Source organism: Mycetomoellerius zeteki, unplaced genomic scaffold (assembly GCF_001594055.1).
Source record: "Mycetomoellerius zeteki isolate Tzet28-1 unplaced genomic scaffold, Tzet1.0 scaffold35, whole genome shotgun sequence".
NCBI classification, from domain to species: domain Eukaryota; kingdom Metazoa; phylum Arthropoda; class Insecta; order Hymenoptera; family Formicidae; genus Mycetomoellerius; species Mycetomoellerius zeteki.
Genome location: NW_017257338.1, coordinates 59,863 through 81,365, shown reverse-complemented (window position 1 = coordinate 81,365; position 21,503 = coordinate 59,863). Strand labels below are relative to the sequence as shown.

Below are 21,503 nucleotides of genomic sequence, written 5' to 3'. Positions count from 1 at the left end.
CAATTTATATATAATTGTTGTCGATAATGATCAGCGATGACAATTTCTTTCGGATTTTACAGTTCATAGTGTACAATACTTTTTTGATCCCACCAAATACACAGCAATACCTTTGAATCGTGAATACTGCATGAGTGAATTACATACCGTGAAGCGAATGTTGCTGGTTGGCCTGGATCAACCCATGATCTTTTCGTTTGGGATTATCAAAATAGATCCACTTTTCATCCCCAATAACAATTCGATACAAAAAACTCTTCTTTTCTTGTCTCGAGACAATCAAAAAAATTGGAAAATGCAGATTGTAAGCATTATTGGACGAAAATCCAACACAATCTACTTTAGAACTTTTGCCAGAGACTTAAGTGTTAATCGTACAACAGTTATTAAATGTTTACGTGATATGTTGTTTAAATAAATCAGAAAAAAAAACTCTCAAAACTAAATCACACTCCTAATATATAATATTGTAAAATACATATTAGTGTCCAAGCATTATAAAATACATGTTAATGTCCGAGAAAAAACTATTAACTCGGCAGAAACATCTCTAATATTTTCATCTCTAAAATGCTCTCAGCAAGAGCACCGACTCAAAATCAGCAAAGGAGCGTGAGTCGTGACTCGATACTGGCTCTTACCTTTATCCTGCACGAAGAGAAAGAGAAAGTATTTGCTCTTTTTCAAACGCGCAGATGGCTGAGGACGAACGTAAATGAACCGACGCTCTCATTCGCACTACCATCCATGCCATCCATGCAACGAAATCGGATTTCCTCGAAGCCGAGGAATTGCGAATCGCCCGGGTGGAACATCGCCGTGCCGTCACCGTTGCGAACGGCGACAGCGAATCCTCTTTCACCGATATGAAAGAGAATGCGGTAATGGCTCTTGCTCGTGGATATAACGTAAAAATGAAGATAGACTGTGAACTGCCTCGCCTACCGTGTGTACGAATTACGTGTAAACTGCATACGTATAGGTTACGTCGAAACATACACGAGGTATATGTCTCTTCGTCTCTTGTCATCTCTTTCTCCGCGAAATATCTTTTCTATAGCTGAGCCCATCCAACCGTACTCTTTCTAGTGTAGCTCTTTGAAGCTGCTCCAGGTCACATCAGACACCAACATCAAATAGAACAATTTAGTCGTCAAATAACCGCCTCTTCTCACCCCTTCCTTTTGCGACCACTCCGTTCCTCCAAAATCTTCAGCTGTGCCTAAGTGAAAAGCAACTGCATTGCCCTTTTTTCCATGGCAAAGCCAAAGTTAAGAGGGAAAGAAGGAAGATGTTGTTCACCTGCGTGAAGAGCTTTCTTACTGCGTTTGAAGGAGAAATTGAGACACTGATAGATGGAAAACATTGGGGGATATAAATAAATAGAAGATCACATATTTATCCGTAAAAATATTTGCTACATTAAGTATACAAATCAAAAAGGTTTTCTAGAAAATAAATTTTAATATTTAGAATCATTAAAATTTTCTAATATTATAATTTTAAAAATGAAATTTTGGTGCAGTAACTGATTATAAAAAAATAAAAGTATGTTCTTTTTTAAAGCAGAGGAAAGCGTCGATACTGACATAAGTCTCTTAAAGATCAAAATCTTCTTTTTTAGAAAGTAATCATTGCATTTTATTAATAAAAACATAATTTGTTTAGGTAATTAAAGAAATACAAACCTATATTATTTTCATATATTTATGGCCAGTTTTTATATAAAATTAGCTAAAAAAATTTTATAAATGTTTAGTAGTTAAAATTCTTACGGTTTTCTTTTGCAAATTGCATAATTTAAATAATAGTGAATATATTGATAATTTTTGATTGTTTTATGTTTAGTTTCCTAAAACTGTTTCATTTATGTTTTTTTCTTTCTTATTTGTGTTACTGTGCAGTTTTAAATATAAAATCGAAGTACAGCATAAATCGACCTGTCTGTAAAATATATAACTTCAAGTATGCGTATAGAGCAACAAAAATATTTTATATTTAAATAAAATAATTTAAAAAATTTTCATATATATTAATTTGTAGGTATTTTGTATAGATAATTCTTGAGGAAAAGGAAGAATAGGAATATGTGGCATTATACTAATTACTATGTCAGTTTTTTAGAATATTTTTTCAGATGCTCATTTTTGTTTATCGTACAAAAAAGTTAATTATTGCAACATTTCAAACAATATTATAAAACCGCTATATCATCTGGTAGAAGATACTTTCTAGTTTTTGTTTATGTTTTTAAGGTTTTATTTTTAGCTTTTGTTTAAGAAATATTGTCCAAAAGTCTCAAATGGTATGACGATATCGACGACCTTCCTCTATGTTCTTTCTTTTTTTTATATTCTTTTTTGTTAGCAACTATATAAAAAAATAATAATTTTCGAGTTGTAACAAACGAGCGGTATAATTTACTTAATAGTAAGATAAAGCTTCTTTCTATATTATTTGTATAAAAATATCGTTTTCTTAAAAAAGCGACGGCGAGATACGAGCAATGGCATTTCTTGCAAGTTTTAAATGAGAAAAGTGCGTGACACAGTTACACGAAAAATTCCTCGTTTTATACTTCAACGTTGCAATACGAAGAAATAGGAAAAAACAAACAAGTCGATAAATCCTCTTTTCCGTATTATTCTTTGTCTAGTTCGTCGTCCTTTAAATTCTGCGTTATACGGATAAAATGAAATTATCATTTTCAAGAAAGGCAATGTAACAAGTAACGAGCACGCATATTTGCTGGCAATATTTCTTCGAGAGTTATCTTCGAGAGCGTAGCTTCGAAAAGAGACAAGGAGGAAAGCGGAGAAGGGAGCTAAGAAGCGAGAGAAAAAAGGAAACGCCGATGGCACATAACGTTTTGCTGAGAAAAAGCTCACGTGGCTCAACGAAGTTACTTGTGAACATGTGCACGTGCACTTATGTATGTACTATCATGTACGAATAGTATACATATACACACACGGGTGTACACTTACGCTTACGACGGACAGCTCTATCTATATGATCTATACTTCTCGTCGATATGAACGTCGCGTAACAGGAAAGTCAATGCCGTTTGGTTGCAACCAGTGCGCTCTATTACATATTAGAGGGAGCCATCGAAGAGTACACTGAAAAAAAGATTGGCTGCTGCAAATTAGATGGTAAAATATGGCATAGCATTTTTAATTGGCTGCAGCAGCCAATTTTTGGTTGCATTAGCCTATCTGCAATGTCAGTATAGAATTTCGATAGATTAACACAACCAAAAATTGACTGCTGCAAACAATTAAAAATGTTATGACATATTTTACCATCTAATTTGCTGCAGCAGCCAATCTTTTTTTTCAGTGTAGGGATGTCTCAATTTTTAAACTCTAATGCAAAGTTGGTACAGTTTTTTTTTGTCAGGAATTTGTTGATTGGCAAATGCTGTTTTACTACTATAAGTATAATAGAAAAAAGTCTGAAAGACCGATATTATTTGCCTTCCTTTTTTCAGTTGGACCACAGTTTTCTATAGTTCAATGTAGGGAATCGAAGACTCACTCCAGTATATGGCTGGTATTACATTTTACGACAAAGATTTTAAGTTCATTGACTGTAGGATAGGGTATCCGACAACTTCTCTTTCTTGCAGCTAATCAATAGGCTTGAAATGCTTTGTCGTACGACAAATGTAATATCAGTCTATTATGGATGTGTTCCAAAATTGACTGTACTAAAAATCTATAATGCATGTAACGTAAACTGTAGCATTTTCAGCGCTAGTAGTAAATTTGGAACACAGCCTATAGAACTGGTTGCAACTCACACGCTTAGAGATCCTCTAATAAGAGTTACGACATGAGAAAGTGGGCTGCGCATCTTTTCCTTACTTTCAGAAGAAAAATTAGAATTAATAGAAAATTAGAATTAACATTGTTTTCATCGAAAAGATAATATTTTACGTTCATTAATCGCGAGATATAATCGGTCCAGATTATGAAATACGTTCGAGGTAAAGTATAAGAAAAGAGGGGCAGATATAGAGAGCATATGTGTGTCATACAGTTATCATAAAACGTCTGCATAAAACATAGGAAGCTCGGATAAATTTATGCGGTGGTAACCGGAACGCGCACACATGTTTCGTTTACCAATGTTTTCATCTCAACCTGCGAGCGAACGCATGCGATCCAAACGGCTACGTATTGTACGCAATGCATAGGTATGTAATACATATTGTCACATATTCAAATGGGTCAGTGACATCTATACAAGTTTTTCGGCATATTTTCTGGTCAGCCCTCAGCGCTCTCTCTCTCTCTCTCTCTCTCTCTCTCTCTCTCTCTCTCTCTCTCTCGCCCCTCCCCCTCATCTCCCGCTCTCTCCCTCCCCCACCCTTTCCCCTCTATCCCTCTCCCCTCCCTCTCATCCCCCTCTCTTTGATCCAGTTTCTTGTCGAAGCAGACATTTAAACCCCTCGAAAATCGATACATTGCCTGGAAGGTTTCCAGAATTTTCATTGTATGTATTAATCGTCGTACCGTTAGTTCGCTTCCAACAGTTGCTCTGATTGCTACCAAAGTTTGCTCAGTATTTTATTAGGAAAGTAGCAACAAGATTCTCAAATTAAAAGAAACCCTTGTTTAGAATGTTCTAAAAACTACATATACTTATCTTGTAGGTATTTTATTTTGTAACAAAGGGCGTAGTAACACGCTGAGCTTTCCGATGGATGCGGGCGCTTTAACATCCGAAACAAACTTCCATCGCTGCGCGCTGTGACGTTACTTTTCGAGCCGCTATTAAACGTTTTTCAATTTTTCAAAATATTCAAATTTATTCCGCAATATATTATATATAAAAGTGTCGCATGTCTTCATGTGTCTAACAACGCGTGTTACTTATCCATTTGGAACTCGTCCAATTTTTAGAAGGTTGAATGCACCTTTCGATCCCTTTGCGGTACTTTTGTATGAAAGGATTTAACTCGAGGATCAAAATGTCTTTATTATTTTTCAGATCACCCATATTCTGCATTGAATAAGCGTGTAATTCTTCTGGATTACCTACTATCATTATTATATTTCAAGGATATATTGTATATATAAATATTTTATTATATGTGTATATTTTTTAATAAAATGAAAGGATTTTTTATAGATTTTTCTACATTGTATTTGAAAATAATATAAAAAGTGATGACAATTTAGAACCTAGATCAAAAATTATTTCAATAAAAAATAGACATGTTTTTAAAAAGTAATTAAGATAAAAAATGAGAAAATTTTCATTTAAACTATAAAATTATATTATTAAATATAAATATTGACCTTATTTTTATTCTATTTCAAACGTATACAGGGTGTATCTTAAATAATGCACTTTAAATAACTAATCATGCAGTGCTATTTCTAATAAAAAACTGAGTCGAAAAGTACTTCATTTTGCAATTTTCGCAATAGTTAACGAGACATTAATTTCTAAAGATTGCCGAATAAACGGATAAAATCGATTTATAAAACAATTTTAAGATATCTTTTAGTGTTCTTTGTGAAATATTTTGAAGGTGTTTTTTAAAGACCTTTTAAAGATATCTTAAAGTTGTCTTATACGTCGATTTTAGACATTTTGTTCATTGGGTAACTAAAAAAAAGTTTAAAAATTGCGAAAATTGCAAAATGGTAATGAACTTTTCGACTCAGTTTTTTATTAGGAATAGCAGTATATGATTAGTGGACGTTATTTAAGATACACTCTGTATAACTGTTTATTTTTAGGAAAGTATATGTAAATTTCCAGTTTCAGTCACTTTTTGCAGTGACTTTTAATACATCTTTAATATGTGCATTGAGAGAAAAAAATAGTTACTCTCTCTATTACTATAATTTAAATATAATTTATGGTTGATGCGAGTTATATGTATATATTTTTTTGTAAAATTATAAACGTAGTTTTTATTATAATACTGATGTTGCAATAATATATGTATAACTATTAACTAGCAATAACATTATATTTATAAAAATGAAGCTTTTAATCATAAGTATTTTATCATTCAATTATAATCACAAATATCAAACACTTTTCTCTTACAATTAATAACCTGAGGTTATACTTACAGATGCATACATAGTATTTCTACCTATAAAATATAGGTAGAAAAAGTTTAAAAGATATAGGGGTGTCAAAAGTTAGAAGGAATGTTGTGAAAAAATATTTATTCCTGGAGACAAATTTCTGTGTTAGAGGACATTCGCAAATTGTATTCGCATTCAGTTACACATTGCGAATTCTCGCTATGGGTAAAATAGCCTCTCATGATCCTCGAGAATGCAGAGAATCTTGTTGCATAAATAAGGACATGACGATGAACGTCCAGGAAGATAACAGTAAAGAATGGCGTTCGTACGAGTTTTCGTGAACGCTTCCCGTCTCTTGAGCGAACTAAAGTTTCTTGGCAGACACGTGAAAGGAAAAATCTCCGCAACTTCCCTGCGGAATGTAGACGTCATGCTTTATTCATGAGGTCGCTAAATGCGGCCCGTTGCACTAGATGTGTATTTATTGCGGTATCTGCAACGTGTAAGGCGCAATATTTTACTGATCATGTACTACGATACTGATATTAGATTGTCTCATGTACGAATATTTTTGTTATTTCTTCTTTTCTTCTTCAACCTATTTACGGTTGAATTATGAGATCTTGCCTCCGATGCTTTTTTAAAAATGATTGACTTGAGAGAATAAAGTGTATTACAATTTTAATAAGTATATTTGCACTGGAATTGATAGATATAAACGCACATTGCGCCATCATATATCTCTATCTTTCAAAGAATGTTATTTGTTTTGCGCGAACAAACGAATCACTATCCGGATATCTTATTACGTTCATTCGTACACAGATTAATGAGTGCGAAATTATATCAGGTAAAACGGGTAAATTTTCCTAGTCATGTGCACGCAAAAGTGTGCGCGGCCCATGATTTACGGCACTTCATTTCTGATCGATACACAATACAATCCGTCCCCATCCGCTTTCGAGAACCGAACAACATCCCAGAATGGCGCTCTCTCTGGTAGCGATACATAAAGGCTCCGTGCCCGTCAGCGTGGCACGTAATGATTTCATCCAAAGCTGCGGAGCGGGGGAAGCGCCGCTAGAAGACAGGAATTGATAGATTTCTCTCTTTTGTGAGCAACTGGGAGCCATGCAAATATTGAACTGAAAGCACAAGGCTTCTTAAAGCACTCCCCTCGCTATCGAGTATCGAGACTCTTTCCGAGTTATATGGCTCCGACCGTGAAAAGCAAAGACAGACGGAGGGAGATGAAGGATGGAAGAAGGGTGAAGAATCCAGAATGAGAAACGGGATAAAAGAGAAAAGAGGTAGAAAGTGGGGGAGGACGGCACCTAAGTCGAGTAGGTTTCCGCTTTTCCTTTCGTGTCACCTTTCCACCTTCCTGAACGATAGCTCTCACGTCCGAACTCCTTCTTCATTGTCTCACTCCCTCTCTCCCTCCCCCCCTCTCTCTCTCTCTCTCTCTCTCTCTCTCTCTCTCTCTCTCTCGATTCCTTTTCCTTGATCCGTCTCTCTCGATACTTTTTTCTTATTCCTTTCTCGCCATTCTTTGCAGGTCTGCGAGCGAGAAACTTCGTGGGTGCAACATGCCTCGAATGAGACTTTTCGACTTTGCTGAAATACGAACCGAAAATGGCAATCCGGAATTTTAAATTAGACTGCGTCTCGGCATTAGTCCGCCTTGGAATGTGGTATTTCATGCGAAAATACCACGTCGTTAATGTGCCGCGGATAGTTCCGATTGCATCTTTCCTTACTTTCAGAGTAAAGCGCAGTTTCGAATTTCGTCCTCTGATTTATCCTTGTCAGACGGACTTTTTGTGCTTTGTTTTCTCACTAAATCACAGGAAACAAATTACAAATTATAAACTTTTTTATTTTGTACCTTTTATCAAATTGTAAAAAAATATTGATAAAAAAATTTTTAAATAGAGCAATCGAATATACACAATAAACATGTCTTATATTTATTTCTTATTTCTTAGTATATCTTACATATATCTACCACTATCATTATTTTTTACATTAGGAATCGAAATTTTGTTTTAAATGTTGATCTGAAGTGGAACATACGTCCACTAAATTATTTTAAGCTACTTTGTAGCTAGTTATGTAGTTTTTGATGATGTTTATCTAACAATGATCTTCCATCTCCAGGTCCACATTAACAGACTGTTAATAATATCTTATTATGAAACGCCAATTGTAAACTGAGGATGACTTCAAGAAAAATCAAAGCTATTATTAAATTCAAATTTTTATTTCCAATTAACTATATAACTGTAGTATTTTATTCGCGCTTCAATTATCGCACTGTATTCATATTTACTGTTTTTCTTCTTAACGTTTCTTATATTTATATTATCTTTGCACAGACAATTCGTATTATTAACCTTCGAGTAGGTATGTGAAGTATCTGAGCACCCCAGGCATAGTTTTTCTTAAATATTTCATACCTGTAAATTGACAACAGAGCTCATCAATTTAGTACCTTCCTATTAATGATTATTTAACAGATTAAAGTGGTGGTGGCTCATCGATATAAAAGCAGTAAATAATAATAGAGCGTCAAACATGCTGTGAGCACCTACCCACTTGTGTTTCCTTTTTATACTTTATCTTTTTTTGAGTTTTTATGTAGTCAGAGATTTTTCTCTGCTATAGTTATATCGAGTTGTCTTGTTTATATTACTTTTCTTGTTTATATTACTTATTTATATTATTTTTACATGTCTCTATTTTATTAGAATGTAATTAATGTAAATTTAATAATAAAAATTAAATAATCTTCTTTTTCTTTTATTTTTGTTGTTATATTTCAATTCTATGTATAAAACAAAATTTAAGTTTACATTTTTTTTAATTCAAACATTGACTGTTTTACATATTTTTTCATTTCATTTCTTGTAAAAAAATTAACAATTTTTGTATCTTTTATTTCGCTACTTATCCTATCTTCAACTCGATATTTTTTTTACGCTGTAATGACAATTTTGTACGATTTATGTTTTATGGTACTATTTAGTATCAGAATATTTGTATTTTTTTGGTCTGAGTTGCGTTTTTTAATAATAATGGTTTTAATAAAATAAAACAGGAAAATCCGTGACTAAAAACACCGTTCTGGAAAAAAAATTAAAAAGTATTGTTCAGAAGTGTTAAAGTTCATTATTTTTACATTTCGCTGTCTCATTAGAGTATAACTACTCACTAGAGTATAAATAATGTAAATTTAATTAAAATATAATATATTCTAGTAAAAAATACAATTATAAAAATAAAAACTTTTTGCGTGCGTGCGTGCGCGTGTGTGTGTGTGTGTATCGGCATGGGGTATCTCGGGGAGGGGATCTCGGCACCTCACCTACCTACTATGTTTCAAAATCCACCTATCTACTCAAAGGTTAAATTACAACTATATTATATATACAACTATTATATATTATATATTATTGTATTACATATTTTATATTGCTATGTCATTAAATATTTTTACTCAAATTCACTCAAATAAATATTGATATAATTTGTCTCTTCAAGTGTGAATGTCGCCACTACAATTTTTATAAATCGCTTGCATCATTCCTCGCTTTTTATCGGCCCACATTGCATCTTATTGCAATTCTACGCGAAGTGTGCATTTTAACTTTTTATTTATGCAGTGCTCCGTGACCTGTGGCATCGGAATACGGACGAGGACGATCGAATGCAGAGATGGTGTTGGTGCCATCTCCAGGGACTGCGACCTCGCGGAACGCCCTCTAGGAATGCAAGACGAACGTCGCATGTCCCACATGTAATTGCGTTATCTAAGTTAAACTCATATTAGATCGAACGACAATTTAACATGCTTTAAGCGACGATCTGAAAATTCATGCGCAATTCCCTAAACAGATTATACAAAATTAAAAGTAAATCTATGAAATTTAAGCTTCGTATTCTGAGATAATAAGAAGAATCTTGTGTCGTGTAATTAACTTTGCGCGCGCGCTAGAAAACATTTGCCAACATTCCATTTATTATGTATGGTTTGTAAAATGAGTTATTTTTAACTCTTTCTTACATTTCTTATATTTCAAGACAAACAAATTCAGAGTCTTCTATCTTCATTTGCATTCCGCTGATTATAATAATATTTTGCAAAAATTCTTAATATCATAATAAAAATTATAAAGATACTTTTTATTATTTACAAACGTTCTCTCTAAATTATACATATATATATATATATATACATATTTTAAAGAACCATAAAATTTTGCACATAACATATTTATTATATAATATCTATCATGATTTCAGAAATATTAGTAAACAAATAAAAATCTAGTTTTTTCATAGACGTAATAGGTATAGGCATTCCTATGAAGTTGTCACTCACATCAATTTCAAAAGAATGAAATAACTCAATCTCTCTCTCTCTCCCTCCCCTCTCTTTCTTTCTCTCCTTCTTTTATTCTTCAACTTTAAAGTATCGAGTTGGAGAAAAATACCGATATATATCTACGTTTTAATGATTGCATTCTGTTTCTAACAGAGCACATTAGATACTATATGAAAAAAATTTTGTTTGGTGCAAGGTTTGATGAAGTATCTAAAAATTTAGCTAAATACAGATATGAAAATAATTTTGTTGAACCACCAAAATAATGTAGAGAGAAGTCGCCTATATCGTACCCCTTAATATTTAAACAAAATTGTAACAAAAGTACTGATCAGAATACTTCTTACATTACACTTACATTAAACTTTGATTTATTGGTAATAAAAAGTAAAACAATATTTTTACGAAAATAAACATTGAATTATTGTTTAAAATAAGAACATAAATTTTAATAACTTTAAAATAAGATTTAAAAAAGTTTTAAGTTGCTTTTTGGAATCGGATTAAATTGTAACATTGGATTCCTAAATCGTACTTCAAATAATAATTAGTTTTTACAAAGAAAGATCTAAATTTTCTTAAAATCCAACAAATAACATCTGTGAATGTAATTTTTAATAAATTATCTTAAAAAGACTCAATACAAACATACTTTTTCTTATACAAATATCAAAATTACAAAAATATTATTCAATTACTCAATTTTAATATATTATTTTATTTTAAATTTAGGTATAATATAAACAATAGTGACAAGTATTATTCAACTCAATTTTAGTACATATTGTTTTGACTTAAATGTAAGTACAATATAAAGACCAGCAACAAGTACGATTTATCACACTTTCTCTATTTTTACAAATTTGCCAACAACAATATAACTTACAAATACATATTTTGTTAATTTGATACTATACTTGAAAAAGTTTAAATATCAATTATAACTCTATAGTACACCATAATTCAATTAGTTACCTTGTACTGATAATATCATTAATATCTTAAGTAAATGGTATGAAAATCAGACACCGAACAAAATCAATGTTAAATGTCACTTATAAACGGATGGCCCCAATACAAAAATGACAGTACTTAAGCCATGTTATTAGCGTGACATCGTCATCTTTAAGAAAAAAATGTTTCGTTTAGAAAATACAATGGAGGTACAATTTAACTGTCGGTATGACTTAGCCAACTCCACTCTATAGGAAACTCTATAGGAACGTGATGAGCAATGCTGCAAAATGTTTTTACATTCGAGTAATCAATTTCCTACAATTTCTATATAATTATTTTGACTTTTATGGACTTATTATGGATTTATTATGGACCTAAATTTTTATTTCAGCAACATCGTTCTTTCCGTATAAGATAAGAGAATGCACAGTCCATATACCTATTATGTCCATATGTTTTTTTAAAGAGTATTTAAAATCGTTTTGTTAGCAAAACAGTATGCGATTAAATTCTCTTTACTATACGCGTTGAATCTTACGAAGCACATTCTTAAATTTGCAACACGAAATTGCGAAGTCGCAAAATATAAGAATGTACTTCTTGAAACCGTATAAAAGAAATTTTTGAAATAAAGTTCTAAGACCGAAAAATGATCGAAGAATGCGATTATCACGTACAAACGAAACATGCATGAAAAATGAGATAGTATTTTAAATGTTATTTAGATGGAGACGGTATGTCACAGCCCTTGGTGCAGCCATATCCTCTATCTTCAATGTCAGAGAAATTGATGGATCAACCAATACCTTCCGAATCAACGTAAGTCCTACTCTCGTATTTTCTGTAATATACTATGCGCACGCATGTAATACACACACAAACGCACGCACGCACGCACGCACGCACGCACGCACGCACGCACGCACGCACGCACCCACACGAGCGGCATTTGGACTGCGCGCGGGATGATGAATTCAGAAAAGTATCGGAAGTGGAGCCGAGACGAAAAACGGCTGAGAAGTGCAAATCGTGCCGCGCGAGCCTTACAATATTAAAAATAATAAAAACGTACCCTTCCTGCCTAGAAATGTATGACTTTCCATGCAAAGTGAGGTCCACATTATCTCCCCCCCTTGCTTAAGAACGATCGACTTTCCACACGAAGCAAGGCCTACCTCATCTCTTTCCCCCAGCCAAGGGACGGCCGACTTTCTCTCTTAAAGCATATATGTATGTATGTAGTGCGCATTTCCTATACCTCCTGTGGCCAAAACGTGTGTCCAAGATGCGCGTGTGAGAGAGAAAGATTACATTACGTGGAACTTTCGTCCTCTATGCGCATGTGCCAATGTTGTAGACACTATAGTTAATATAGTACGTTACGTTACAGAATACTGTACTATATATATATATATATATAATATATATACACACATGTATACAGTATATATATATATATATATAGTATATATAATGTATATACGATATATATATACTATATATATAATATATACGTATACAGTATACTGTACTATATATAGTTACTATCGGCATTTTAAAGCATGCACAGAGAGAACGAATATTCCATGTATATATATCAGGGTAGCGATCATGTAACTTTTTCGCTAGAGCGGAAACGTAAAAAGTGAAAATTTTTATATATGTATGTTCGTACATATACCTACACACATACATACAAAAAATTTTCACTTTTCACGTTTCCGCCCTAGGGAAAAAGTTACATGATCGCTACCCTGTCTTTCTTATACGCATCTTATACGCATCATATATATCTTTCTCTCTCACACGCATCTTGGGCACAATTTTGAACCACAATGCTCACTCCATGTCTATATACTCTAACCCATACAGCACCAAACTTCTAAAAACGTTCATAGAACATTTTAAGAATGTACCAATATTCTTAGAACGTTCATATACGTTCTATTAATATCATATGCTATCTGGGAAGCTTTCTCCTAGACAGAGAGGTATGAGGTGGAGTCATGTAATACACATATATGAGATATTTTCATCCGCTATCTTGGTTCCACTTTATTAATAGGTACAATTAGTGATAAAGGTAAATGTTAAGAAGAGCTCAAATTTTGATAAAAAATACACTGAATCGATGCGCTCTACCCCGCAAACCGATTGCGAATCTTTGGATTAATATCTCTATTCGCGGAGCAGAGTGACACTTTTTTCTTGTCATATCTTTATTTTTACGCGAAAACGCATCGATTCAGTGTATTTTTATCAAAATTTGAAGTGAGCGGGTTCTTCTTAATTAACATTTACCTTTATCACTCTCTAATCGTACTACAACAATCAAGTACAGGAATGGCGGCAGATATTATCGAATTATCTTGAAAAAATTAATTGTTGTTATGCTACAGAATGATCAGAATCATATAAAAAAAAGACATAATTTTTTCTGCACTTGATACCGACAGTTCTACATGTTGGAATCTGAAATACGAGTATATGTGCCGATAAGGCTCCAAAAAATAATCAATATTGTCCTTTATGTATAAACGATGAGCAAACATTACTTCACGAGTTGTGTGTGTATGTATGTGTATGTGTGCGTGCGTACGCGCGCGTGCGTTCAGTCCGTTCGGGGTATCTATCATGAAACAAAGTCGGAATGGATCCCGATCGGAATTATTCCGTTTTCCTCAGAAAACACAATAGAAATCTAGGGAATAATTGAATAATTCCGACTTTGTTCCATGATAGGATCCAGATCAGTTCAGTCCGCTCTGTCTGCTCACGAGAGGTGATCCCTAAGTTGGGGACACCCTGTATATGTCATAAGCATTCATGTCCGTTTGAGCTCAAAGCATTTGAGATGAGTGTAACCTATTTTGAGAAATATATTTTGACAAGGCGCATCAAAATTTAAGGGGAGCGAATCGATCCTCCCCCTTTAATTAAAAACATCTTAAATAAGAGATCTCAATAAGATATACAAAAATTAAAAAATTAAAAGAAAATAGGATAGTAATTATAATTAAATTAGAGTAACAATAATATTATAGATCTAACAGCTCTTCTATTTCTACTTTCAAATATTATATAATACTCACATATATTGATATACGTAAGTTTATATTTAAAAAAGATAAGATATAAGTACTTTCATATATTGATATAAGATAATTTTTTATTTACGCTAATAATTGAACGTTTCTGCAAATTTCTCGATATATAGTATACAGATGGGTAATATATTTCTATTTTATTTTGCAATGTAATTTGTAAAGGAAAATGCAAAGAAACAAATATCTATCTATCTTGTTTGATCTAATTTAAAATCCAATTTAGGCAGTCCACGAGGCGACCACCAAACGATTAATTCATCAAGTTTTCAGCTCGTATTAACTTTCCGTTTCGCTACAATCCTCGCGGGATATGTAACATCGATCGCAATTCGAGAACAATGGCAGCGGCTTTAGAACAACCATTACCACCGTAGGAAATTCCATAAGATATTAAATCTATGGATCAATTCTAAGCAGAATCGTAAGACTCGTAACGTGTTCTCGTAAAACTTGTATGTATATATATAAGAACTTATGACTAGTATTTTAATTTTATGCGTATGTATCGTAAGACGTACGATTATTCGTAAATATCTACAATTTCTTATAAATTTTATGACTAGTAAGAAGCTGTATGTAAAAAGTATTGTATAAAGGTATAAGCACTTAAAAAAATTCTTACAAGTCTTTCAGGAATATGTTACGAGTCTTTCGATTCTGCTTAGAATTTAGGCACTAGATTCCCTTCAGTGAGCGTTTATAACTTTCTCTCTCTATATAACTATCTGACAATTTCCTCATACTCCTAACATTTATAACACGTCTTTTATTCTCCCGTTATCGTAACGATTTTATCTGTCAAAGTTACGTTTCCAAGTTCTATAGCCCTATAGTGCCCTGTATAAGTTACGGCTAATATCATCTCTGAGTTCGAGCGTTTTATGTCTCCGCGCGCGGTCTAAATCCTATGAAACAAAAGGAGTGGGAATGACGATAGGCAAAATCGATCGAAATGTGCAACTCGACTGCAGGCCGACTAGGAAGTAGCGCGAGAACCTCCTTAATTTAATTATTTTCTTCTGTTTCTATCGTAAACAAAATTATAATTTTATTTAGCTATATTGAAAGTTCATTTTTAATTATTATAAATTTTATGACTTATATAATAATTTATAGTACAAATAAATAATAAATGCATATTGTGTACAAAAATAACAAACACCAATATCTGTTTTAACAGGAAATATTTTTCAAATAAATAGAAACATTGAATATATAACGGAACGTCATTAATTAAATTTTAATATTCACTTAGATAATATTAAAATAATTTTATTATCATATTTAAAAATATATATAAAATATAAACGTATGTATATTTACACTGAACCAAAACTGTACGTAAATACAATAAAATATTCATTGAATTATGAAAAAATAATGAAAATTGATCCAATGAATTCTCATAATGATTTAGATAATAAAACTATTACTAGAACTCATTGCAAGAATGAATATATAGTTGTATAAATGAATCCAGTTATTGTATCAATGAATTAACTACATTAAGTCGGACATTAAGTCGACAATTGATTAACGATCATTCATTGGACCAAAAATGAACAAAATTTTTTTCAGTGTAAGTATTTTATTTAATCTAATTGTTATCTGTGACAAATGGTTAATATCATTATTTCACTATTTTTAGTATATGAATACACACATTAAATCTGATAAAATGTGTATACATATTTATGAGTACCAACAATGCCATAAATTTTTGTAGTTAATAAAAAACAACTTTAATTATTGATAATTAAATATTTTTATTATACATACGCATATGCATTTGTGATTTTATAAAATTTATGTTAAATTTTAAATCACAATTGAACGCTCATTGAATAAACTGGAGATACTTCTTTTTAATAGAAAGAGATTAAAGTTTTAGTCGTATATATTTATAAAGAACAATTTATATGCTTTAAATTTCTCTCAAGTACTCATACTGAAAATAAATGATTAAATCTTAGGCGTCCATCGCATTTTTCATCTTTTTGTGGCCTAAAATTCTAGTTACCGGAATTTCCAGTTGAGCTCACGTTCGTACTATCTTATAAGTTATACGCGAATTCGAAAATGTATCAATCATGGTACTTGGGTCTTCAGGTTCATCGCCGAGGAATGGTCCCCCTGCAGTGTCACCTGCGGCGAGGGCGTCAGGCACAGAGAGGTGCGCTGCAAGATATTCCTCGAGTTCAGCCAAACCATCGCTAAACTACCGGACAGCCAGTGCTCCGGTCCGAAGCCCGTCGAAACGGAAAAGTGTACGATGGAGCCGTGCGGCTTGCTGGAGAACAGCTTGTCCTACAGGATCGACACAGTTGGCGATAGCGGATACGCCGAGTCGAGCCTAACGGATTCGTATAGTAGATCATCGTCCGGTAGTTCCGGCGGAAGCGGATACGACAGCGGTATCAAGGTCGCCCCGGGTAGCGACGTGCAAACTACGTACTCATGGAAGGAAACTGGCTATACCCCCTGCAGCGCGACATGCTTAGGAGGTAACGGTTCGGACGATCATTGTTCGCCAAAATTGCTTTTGGTAATATGCCCGAACGGATAAGAGGCCGAGCTCTATTGCTCGGGAAATATGCGGTGTTTCAAGTTCTCAATTCGTCACACGTATAGATTTAAAATGATGAACAATTTCCACTCAAGCTTGCTTCAAACACGCTCATCTTATGCTAATGAAGAAATATTTCGAGAAAAAAAATTTTTAATATTAAATTAGTCTTTGATACGTATGATTGGATCATTTGTGTCTTACACATTTTTTTTCTTTGAAATACTAGAAATATTTAGCTAAATAACAGTCTCTTCTTTTCCTTTTTTTTTAATACACTACTTTATAAATACTTTTGTTAAAGTATATATGTAGAATCATTTAATAATTTTTGTTTACTTGTCAACGGCAAAAGTAATAAAAACAATTAACCCTAGACACAAACGACTCATCATGTATAATAAAGGTCTGGAATATTATCGTATTCCATATAGCAGAAATATCTGAAATACATCATAGAGATATCCTAAAAATATCATATCTCAAATATATCTTTAGGATACCATTATACTATGACGTGTTTTGGTCACATCTATTGTGTGAGATGAAAATATTCGCGAATTCTTATTACCCCCGAATAGAATTTAACGTCATATATCAAGATTTCATTTGATTTATATCAAGTTTTTAAACAAAATCAAAGAATCGCTATTATATTTTTATTAATGAAGTATATATGTATACATTCTTTGATAAAAAAAAAAAAGTTATGCACATGTGTATAAACAAATAGGCCATTATTTCGGAAATGATGACAGATATCACCGGAATAATGCCACAAGACTATTTCCTTTCGACAAGACCCATAATAAGTCTTGTACATCGAAACCATATTTATCATCGTTATCGAGAAAATAATCGGCTAGATCTGTACGTAACTTTTTTGTCAACAATGTATTTCTATTATAATATATTTTATTATACATCTCTCTAAATTTCTTGGAGTGAAGTTTCACTCCAAGAAATTTAGAGCGTTTATTTGAGGGAATAAAGACCTAATTAATTAAAAAATCTTGATTTCAATAAAAATTAAAATAACTTGCTACTTTTTTATTATTGTACACAAATCGATACAACGTATCAAATGAATTTGTGTAATATCTTTAAGAAGTTACATGTTACAATACTCTCTATTATGATCAATATTATATAAAAAAGCTAATTTCCGAAAAAGGGTCTAAGTAGAATTGTACCTTTATTTCGCTCATCCCCTCAAATAAACTCATTTATGTATTTACTATATTATAAATATTTTATTATATCCATTAGTAGAAACATACTTTCCGCATTTTATTTACAGGTGTATCTCTTAGTATCCTTGAACAAGTAAAATGATTTAATAACTCCTAATTATTTATTCTTTCTAATTTTGTACGCGATATTTGTAAACGAAATAGAAGAGCATTGTGCAGTCTGTACAAAGTCGATATTAATCGTTTATTGAATACGATTAGCGAAATGAATTTAACTCGTCGACATAGCCCTTAATTAGCCCGGCAAAATCGTGCTGATGTCATTGTGCAATTAACAGCGTTGAGGTATAATCGTATTAAGATTACTCTGCGTCGACTAACGCGATACAAAGGGACAAGAGCATACGCTCCGGGCGGATTATCTGTCGTTTATAGTAAATCGCACACACCGATTATACATGTACTTCTCTTTCTTCCTAGGTGTTCAAGATCTTATTATAAATTGTGTGCGGGACGATACCGGGAAAACGGTGATGCCGCTTTTATGTTCCGCGGAAACAAAGCCGGAGGCGAGGATACGAGTCTGTAACGATCATCCATGTCCTCCAAGGTAAATTATAATTCTGCAATATCGATTAGTTTAATACCTCAATATTAATATTATGTAACTTCACGTTACATAATAATGTTTAATTTGCTTAATTGCTAAGTACCTTGGGATTACTTCTAGCTAATAAAAAAATATAAAGCGTCGAAAAAGTTTGGCCACAAAATTTTGTGTTTCAGTTTATCAAATTATCAGTAACGTACGTATATTCATAGAAAACAAATTTTGGATTGTTACTTACATCTTATTAAATAGAAAAAAATAATAAATATTCAAAATAGCTATCTTTAGCTTTGATCCTAACTTTAAAATGTTTCAAAAACGGTGATCTTTTCACAGGTAAATTCTTCCAAGTAGACACTAGAGCAGTCTCCAGTTCAGCAATCATTGAAAATCTTTTAGAGTACAGAGTCTTTTTAATATTTAATAAGATGTAACTTATAGTCATACATCTTATTAAATACCAAAAAAACTCCAGTAACTCCAGAGTTTATTCTTTTAAAATTTTAAATATAGTTACTATAAGTAGCGTAAACTGACGTCATTTGTCGTCATTTTAATGTCAAAATGACATTTATAGGTATAATGTCATTTTGATATCAAAATAACGACACATAACATCAGCTTGTTATCCGGGTATGTTACTACAATATGTTTACAAATTTTATTCAATGTGTGCGGTAATACTCTACAAATAATAAGGATATGGAAAAGTTGATCATTTAATTTGTTTAATTATAAATTGATGAAATTGTTTATTGATTCGCCTCTTAATCTATTATTTTATTTTCTCATTTTCTAGTTTTATATATTTATAATTATATTTAAAAAGTACTTGAATGATCTTTTTATAGTAAGCTTTACCGTGTAATTTTGCGAATTGTATGCACGCAATTTAGGAAGGTTTAATTAATGTTACGACGCAATTCTCTGTGTGATCTTTTCTAACAAACGTGTGATCGTTCGCGCCCGCAGGTGGAATTATAGCGAATTCTCCACTTGCATGAGCCCTTGCGGTATTGGTATACAGACACGTGACGTTGCCTGTATCCACGAGGTGACACCCGGCACCAACAGAGCAGTGACCGTTCCAAATTACATGTGTCCGCAACCACCGCCCGCCGATAGACGATACTGCAATGTACTGGATTGTCCTGTCAAATGGAGTACAGGAGAATGGGGAAAGGTATGTGTTTGTTCACTGTATAAGGTTCCAACAATCTCAGGGAAAAAGCTCTTTGTTACACACGAACTCGGAACAGTACAGTGATATAAACCACTTCCCTTATTCGTACAAAAAGAACATGAGAAGGTCTACTCGATGTAAAGAGTCAAAAATTTCTTACATATTTTTATAGAAAAAAGAACATAAAAAAATTTAATCATTTTAAGGAAATTATGCACGAGTACTGTGAAATGTCATTTTCATTAACAACGATATATAATATATAAGGAATAGGCTAATGGGAGTGAAGCGCTGTAAACGTTTATATGTATTAAAACCTCTTTATCGAGTAAACGTTTCGACTCTCATTCGAGTCTTTAGCACAGTCAAAAATCTAAAATAGAATTCTCAATATGGGAAACCCTCCAGTCACCTCAGCGTTTTCAATCACATGGTTAGTTAGTCAAGTGAAATTAATAACGACAGATCAGCGATCATCGTCATTTCTCTCTAATTATAAACAATAAAATGGAATTAATTATATGAATTGAATACAGTATTTTATGTGAGAAAAACTGACGAAATGACACCCCAAGGATCCGAAATTTGACAAAACTTAAAAATTAACTACAAGATATTAAAATCCGCAACTACTCCAAATAAAATTTTCGTTTTCACGAGTATATGTGGAAATCGTAGGTCAACTTACAAGTTAAATTTTAAATGAGTTCGTTAAAACAGAGACATCACATTCCTTATAGGCTTATATTAAAGTTACTCAAGACAAAAATATAGATAATGAATTCAATAACAAGAAATGTTATTTATAATATCGAGATGGTTTTAAGGATGATAAATACAAAGTCTGTGTGCGTGTTTTATAGTTTATTCAATATTGACACGTATAAATGATGTAAAAATTCTGTGTGATTTTAAATTTAATCCGTTCTTTTGCTTTTTTATATATAACATTATCCCTAAACTTCTCTGATCTGAATGAATAATTTTAGTGTTCAAGAACGTGCGGTGGTGGTGTGAAGAAGCGAGACGTAGTTTGCGAGCAGATAATGGCGCAAGGTCGCAAACAGAGTCGCGAGGAACGCGAATGCCCGGCTCAAAAGCCAGCCAGCGAAAAACCTTGTAACACCAGAGCCTGCCACGACTCAGACTTAAGCTCTAACATGCCACCAACCATCACGAGCCTGAACACCACGTACAATCAAACAGATATTAATGCAAAGGTGGATTTGAAAATTGGTGGAATCGCCAAGATTTTTCAGGGGACACCTTCTATCAAAATTCGCTGTCCCGTTCGAAAGTTTGACAAGTAAGTACAATCACAAAATCTATGTAACTGCGAATATAGTAAAATAACTACAAATACAATTATTATCAGAGCGCAGATCGTATGGACGAAAGACAACAAGGAAATACGAAAATCCAGAAAATACAAGATCAGCAG

At 32.8% G+C, this 21,503-nt stretch overlaps 1 protein-coding gene across 1 annotated transcript in view; it reads left to right on the top strand.

Moving 5' to 3' along the window:
- The window catches only part of nolo (ADAMTS-like no long nerve cord), a 276,431-nt gene that overhangs the window by 248,753 nt on the left and 6,175 nt on the right, over positions 1-21,503 (top strand). The window contains 8 exon segments of the mRNA XM_018452805.1: positions 9,725-9,825; positions 9,827-9,858; positions 12,129-12,222; positions 16,620-17,014; positions 18,750-18,879; positions 19,852-20,062; positions 21,052-21,368; positions 21,438-21,503. The exon segment at positions 21,438-21,503 is cut by the window's right edge and continues 53 nt beyond it. Coding sequence (XP_018308307.1) covers positions 9,725-9,825; positions 9,827-9,858; positions 12,129-12,222; positions 16,620-17,014; positions 18,750-18,879; positions 19,852-20,062; positions 21,052-21,368; positions 21,438-21,503 — 1,346 coding nt within the window.